Source organism: Triticum dicoccoides, chromosome 4A (assembly GCF_002162155.2).
Source record: "Triticum dicoccoides isolate Atlit2015 ecotype Zavitan chromosome 4A, WEW_v2.0, whole genome shotgun sequence".
Lineage (NCBI taxonomy): Eukaryota > Viridiplantae > Streptophyta > Magnoliopsida > Poales > Poaceae > Triticum > Triticum dicoccoides.
Genome location: NC_041386.1, coordinates 677,899,662 through 677,906,353, shown reverse-complemented (window position 1 = coordinate 677,906,353; position 6,692 = coordinate 677,899,662). Strand labels below are relative to the sequence as shown.

At 47.0% G+C, this 6,692-nt stretch overlaps 1 protein-coding gene across 1 annotated transcript; it reads right to left on the bottom strand.

Moving 5' to 3' along the window:
- Positions 1-5,885: 5,885 nt before the first annotated feature.
- On the bottom strand, positions 5,886-6,684 carry LOC119284059. Its single transcript, XM_037563352.1, has 3 exons — positions 6,573-6,684; positions 6,389-6,487; positions 5,886-6,305 (listed from the first exon to the last, which is right to left on the bottom strand). The coding sequence occupies exons 1-3, from the start codon at positions 6,585-6,587 to the stop codon at positions 5,886-5,888; spliced, it is 534 nt and encodes a 177-aa protein (XP_037419249.1). The 5' UTR covers positions 6,588-6,684.
- Between the last annotated feature and the right edge of the window lie 8 nt (positions 6,685-6,692).

Below are 6,692 nucleotides of genomic sequence, written 5' to 3'. Positions count from 1 at the left end.
TTGATGTTAAGTTAATAGGAAGGTATGATGTTGGAGTTGGAGCCAAATCTCGCTTGAAAAGTATGCCTATCACCTCGGATTTGCATTGGGATGTATACAAGGAAAAAGTATCCCAATCGGAAGACAAGTCACTTGAATTGTTTGCCACCACTGAATCTCCTCGGTTTACCTTTGATTTGAACCGGCATGTCTCTTCCCCAATGGATGACATGAGCGAGAGGACAATGGTGCCACTTGTTGAGCATAGGGTTGTGGTTGATGCCCCCAATGTTTATCCCCCACCATGTCCCCGTGTACCAACTATCAAAGCAAATGAGGTTGAGTTGTATGCCCCCAATGCTTCTAGCCAACCACCAACTAGCCAAGCAAATGAGGTTGAGTTGTATGCCCCCAATGCTTCTAGCCAACCACCAACTAGCCAAGTAAATGAAGTTGAGGTGATTGCTAGTGACGGAGTAATTCAAGAGGATGAAGATGCTTATGATGACGACGAAGAGCAAGAGGAAGGGTTTCATGGCAATGATGTTGGTGACTTGGATGTGTACATAGCGCAAAAGGACATGGATCGTGACTTGCCTTTTAGGCATCAATATGCGTATGACTCGGATGACGAGGGTCCAGTTGAACAGTTGGACGAGGATGGATTCACAAAGGAGGAGAACCAAATCCACTTTGAGCTGACGGGCTTACAAAAAAGAACTCACTTATTTAAAGATCTCGGCCTTGCCCATAAAGCTGTTGTTGACGGTGGAATGAGAATGACGGCGATTGAGCCAACACCATGCCCGGATCCAGGAGAACCAAGGGTGGAGAATGAGGACGAGAATGCTTATTTGAAGAAAGGATTGAAGTTTCTGAGCTTGCCTATGCTGAAGTTTTGGTTGGCTGACTATGCCATTCGAAACCATAGGCCAATTTATGTTGAGCACTCCGACATGAAATTGCGTTACACCGTGGTGTGTGAGCAAAAGGAATGCACATGGAAGGTTCGTGCAAGAAAGCTTAAAGAAACCGAAGAATGGGTGTTAACAAGTTGTGATACCACTCATAGATGCAAACCGCCATCGAAACGACTTAGAAAGACACACCGTCAACTCACATCTGAGTATCATGGATACAAATGGATGAAAGACATAGCCTTTGATCCCACTGTGAAAGTGAGGTTTCTCATGCGGACGGTGAAAAAACAATTTGGTTATGAAGTCAAGTATGGGAAGGCATGGAAGGCAAAGGCAAATGCTATTAGGATGTTGTACGGTGGTTATGAAGAAGCATACAACCAGCTCCCAAGGTTGTTGGCCGCCATTGCACATAGGAACCCGGGCATGTTTCATGTGGTCGAGGATCACGAGGGAGTGTTCCACCGTGCCTTCTGGAGTTATGGACAATGTGTGGAGGCGTTTCAGCATTGTCGTCCGGTCTTGTCTATAGATGGCACGTTCTTGACCGGTAGATATAAGGGCACACTAATGGTAGCAATGGCGCACTCATCAAACGACAACGTGTTGCCATGTGCATTTGCTTTGGTGCCTTCTGAGCACCAAGACAACTGGGAGTGGTTCATGGGTCATGTTAGGCACAACGTGATTGGGGCTAGGGAGGTATGCATCATATCGGACCGACATCATGGCATACTCAAGGCAATGGACATTGTTATTCCAGGATTTCCAAAGCTTCACCACAGATGGTGCATGAGGCATTTCGTGGCCAACTTTTACCGGGCATGTAAGAGCAAGGAGCTCAGCAAAGACCTTACCCATGTATGTGTGGCCTTCACCACCCAAGGTTTCGATGCTCGGTACAACAAACTCTTTGCAGCGGTGAACGAAGGGGGAAAAGACTTCTTAACTAGGAATTTAAGTGAGAAGCACAAGTGGGCACGCGCTCATGACGATGGTGGTTGGCGATATGGCGACATGACGAGCAATCTCGTAGAATGTTTCAACAATGTGTTGAAGGGTGCTTGTGCTTTGCCGGTGACTGCAATAGTGGAGTACACCTTCTTCAAGCTTAATGAGTACTTTCAGAGGCATTCTGAAGAGACTGCAAAATGGATAGGTGAAAAAAAGGATTATCCGGAAAAGGTTGATGAATGGTTGCAGTTACAAGCAAGCAAGTCTTCACGACAACAAGTTATCGTATTCGATAGACTTGAAATGATCTATCAAATTGATGAGCCAGGTGGCACAACACGAGATGGTAGACAATATGGTGGTGCTGCATTTGAGGTGAAACTGAAGACTCGGTGGTGCCAGTGCGAGAGGCCTAGTAAGTATCATTGGCCATGCTCGCATTTGATAACGGCGGCGAAGGCGAGAAACATACATGTTAATGATGGAAAAACCGTGAGGATGCAAGAGTTCCATGTGGAAGCTACTAGGTTGACATGGGCGCCAAGATTTCACCCTTTCTTGGACCAATCACAGTGGCCTGAGTACCATGGCCCTCATATTAGGCCAGACCCTCTTCTGAAGGTGGAGACGAAGGGTAGAAGGAGAACTAAGAGGTTCAGGGGTGATATGGATGACCTGGCTGGATACACTGGCATGAAACAATTTGGTAGCGGTCATTTCATGGAGGCTCCTGACATTATCAACTGTGGGGTGTGCGGTGAAGGGGGACACAATGAGCGGACATGCAAAAAAAAGAAAACCAAAAAAAGAAAAACAAGTCGTGGAGGCGGCACCGATGGTGAAAGAGGTGGAAGAGGTGACGGTGGTGGTGGTCGAGGAAGAACGAGCGTCAGAGGTGGTAGTGGTGGTCGTAGAGGGAGCACAAGTGCTAGAGGTGCTAGTGTTCGTAGAGGGAGCACAAGTGCTAGAGGTGGTGGTCGAGCTAGCACAAGTGCTAGAGGTGGTGGTCGAGCAGCCACAAGTGCTAGAGGTGGTCGTGGTCGAAGAGGAAGCACAAGTGCTAGAGGTGGTCGTAGAGGAATGGTTGATAATGGATCGGCCTTCGGTTATTTGTTTAATCCAGATGGTTGATCTAATAATAATGGTATATTATTTGTTCATACAATTCCTAGCATTTATGCATTTGCTCTCTTAATGTCTTGTGCTAACAATTGTTCTTTTTGTAGGCATGGCTTCATCCGGTTCCAGGACGAGGCCACCGTGCGCGGACCAAGAGGACATGCCGAAGACGTGGTTGGAGGCCAGTTTGGACAAGAAGAAGGAGAAGGATGTGCCCACACCACCATGTTGGTGTGGTGATGTTTGCAAGCTGAAGGTGTCCACTGACCGCAACAAGTCATGGACAGAAGGTAGAAGGTTTTTCGTGTGTCCCAACTATGCACATGATCGTCGAAGGCCAACTAACGCATATGACATACCACCGGTATGTTAGGTGTACATATAAAAAACATCAACAAGTTGTCACTCATATGTCTAACAAAATCATGGTTTATATGTAGTCCCCTCCTCCACTTTGCAAGTACTTCACTTGGATAGATCACGAGGTACCAAAAGATATCCAAGAGGACCAACGTGCAGATTGGTTACGGAGGCAGCGCCTATTCGAGGAGTCCTATGCATGGGGATTGGAGCGGGAGCGTCGTGAGAAGGAGGCTCGTGAGCGCAAGAAGCGTGAGCAAGAGAGGGAACACAAAGAGAAGGCGGCTCGTCAAGAAGAGAGGGCAAGCAAACTTGCAAGGGCTCGCGATGCACGAGAGGAGGACGAGGCACGTGACAAGAAGGGAAAGTGGCCCCGGACTACTCAGTAGACAAATGGAAAGGCACCGGCGTCGATGATGAACTGTCGAGACTTTGTTTAATGTATGAACTTATTATTCGAGACCTTGTGTGGTCATGAACTATTTCTGTCATTCGAGACTATTTGAGATTATGTGCAAACTATGTTCGTCATTCGAGACTAGTTGATATGCTTTGTTCATATTTTTGGTTGAGAGTAGCATGCTTTGTTCATATTTAACAGTGTTTGCTAGTTGTTGCTAAGCAAAAACTTTAACAAGCTGTGTGCAAAAACACCAGGCCCACACCCAGACGCCAGGGTGCATGGCGTCTGCCTCCCAGATCCAGACGCCAGGGTCCCTGGCGTCTGGCTTGCTTTGCTCACGCAGGTGACCAGACAGGCCGTCTGGTGTGTCTGATGGACACCCAGACGCCAAGGTCCCTGGCGTCTGCCTCCCAGATCCAGACGCCAGGGTCCCTGGCGTCTGGCGTGCTTTGCTCGCGCAGGTGACCAGACAGGCCGTCTGGTGTGTCTGATGGACACCCAGACGCCAAGGTCACTAGCGTCTGCCTCCCACACCCAGACGCCAGGAACCCTGGCGTCTGGCGTGCTTTGCTCGCGCAGGTGACCAGACAGGCCGTCTGGTGTGTCCGATGGACACCCAGACGCCAAGGTCCCTGGCGTCTGGTGTCCAGAAAGCATTCTTGTCTAATGGATAAGATTCGAGTGGATAAGATTTTGGGCCCACCTCTACCCCTCTCATCCATTCATCTCCACCTCTACCCCTCTCATTTCACTCATATCCACCCACTCTCACCTCTAGCCCTGCCAACGTCACTCCCTCGTCCAGCACCCTAACCCCCCCCTCAGATCTCTCACAAATCGGTCCGGTTTCACCGTTGGATCTTCAGGATTTCGAGACTAGAAGGTAAATCAACTCCACCCCCATTTTTTGGTTGGTTTAATTTATCATACTTTTGTGAAAACCCTAGTTTGTTTTCCTCGTGGTTTAATGTATCATAGGTTAGCTACTAAGAGATTTGTGTGCTGTAGATGGCTAACGAAACTCAGTGGATGCTTAGCCCTGTTGTTCATGTGCATGGCTTGTCTCCATGTATTGTGCAAGTTAGTCAAGTGGACCTCACTTTCGATTGGTTGAAGACTAAATTCATGTTGAAGCAAGGGTTGAAGGAAGAGGATTTTGTGTACTACGTCAGCAGGAGGAAGTCAGATGGCCCCGGGGAAAGAAAATTGGTTGACATAACTGATGATGACAAGATTCAAGAAATGCTGGAAGAATGGAAATGGAAAAGGGTTGTTGACTTGCATTGCTACAGGAAACCGAGTTATATGTGATGTTCATGTCGTTTCAACCATCGTGGTCATGAACTACTTATGTCATTCGAGACTATTTGTGTAATTTGAACTATGTTTGTAATTTGCTATGTCATTCGAGACATTGTATCGTAGACCATCGTGGTCATGAACTAAGTTTGTAATTTGAACTATGTTTGTCATTTGTCAACTATAGTGTTATGAAAAGACTATGCAATGCTTATGTATGTATGTTATTCGAAACTACAAGTGAAAAGACAAAACTACAAGTGAAAAAGCAAGTATTGTCTGCACCAGGACCAGACGCCAAGGACCCTGGCGTCTGGCTCCCCTGCTTTACCCTGGTTTCTGGTGTCAGTAGACTGCCAGACGCCAAGGACCCTGGCGTTTGGTCGCCTGACTTACAGCCAGACGCCAAGGACCCTGGCGTCTGGTCCCCTGACTTACAGCCAGACGCCAAGGACCCTGGCGTCTGGCTCCCTGTGCATATAGATGACTAAGTACAGATTTCATCATTCATGTCAAACATTCATATAAACATTCATATAAATGACTAAATCACAGGAAACAACAATTAACATAAATCACATCATTCATGTCAAACATTCATAGCAACTTCACGAATCCGGTACAACTTAATTCGAACGGCAACAAGTTCATGGAAAGAAACGACAACAAGTTCATGGAAAGAGACTACACCAGGTTCGTCGAAACAAACTAGAACAAGCTCATTGAAACAAACTACAACAAGCTCACTTCTTCCTTCCTCTCTTCACGATATCTGCAAGTGTATGCTCCTCCTCTTCGCTAGCCTCATGCTCCTCCTCTTCGCTAGCCTCCTCCGCCTCTGCATCAATGTTCTACTTATATCTTTGCATTCCCGCAGGCATAAATTGATGAGGATACTCCGGACTATGGAATTGAGTGTTCCATATCTTCTTTCTACCTTTCTGGCCCGGTGTCTTAGCTATTGCTTTGCCTTTTTTAGAGCGGGCATTGCCTTGTGTCGGTTGTGTAACCTGTGATGGTTGTGGAGCATCAACATCATACTCATGATCCTCTTGATGTGTTGCATCATACTCATGCTCATCATGATGTGTTGGCTCCTCTTGATGTGCTGGCTCCTCTTCATTGACCTCCTCCTCTATGTCCTCTTCGTTCTGGACATAACACCGTTTATTAGCTCTGGCGGCGCGGCTACCTGGTGCATACACGTCACTGGACTGAGCACCATGGCAAGAAAGCATAGCTGCCATCTTATGGAACCGCTTCTTGAACTTCTGCGACAACACAAAATATGCTATGATATGAGATGCAAATAACTAATCCGCAAAAAAAACTTTTATAATATATTGCGACTAACCTCCATCGTGCTCCTAAGAGTCCTCTCAGATAATGCACCACCAGGTGGATGACTCAGTGCAACATTGGCATCGTTGACGCACAGAAGCAACTCTCTGCCCTGCAATTCATGAGCACACCAAACTTATGTATTTGAAAGAAAGACAACATGATGCAAGTATGTTAGAATAGGTCAAACAGACTACCATTTCGTCATGCATCGGTGCGTAGTCAACATGAGCCCCTCTGGTGTCTCTCACAGCCGTGTTGAAGGTATGATAACCTTCTGCAGTCTCCGGGTCTTCAGACACCAACTCCGACCACTC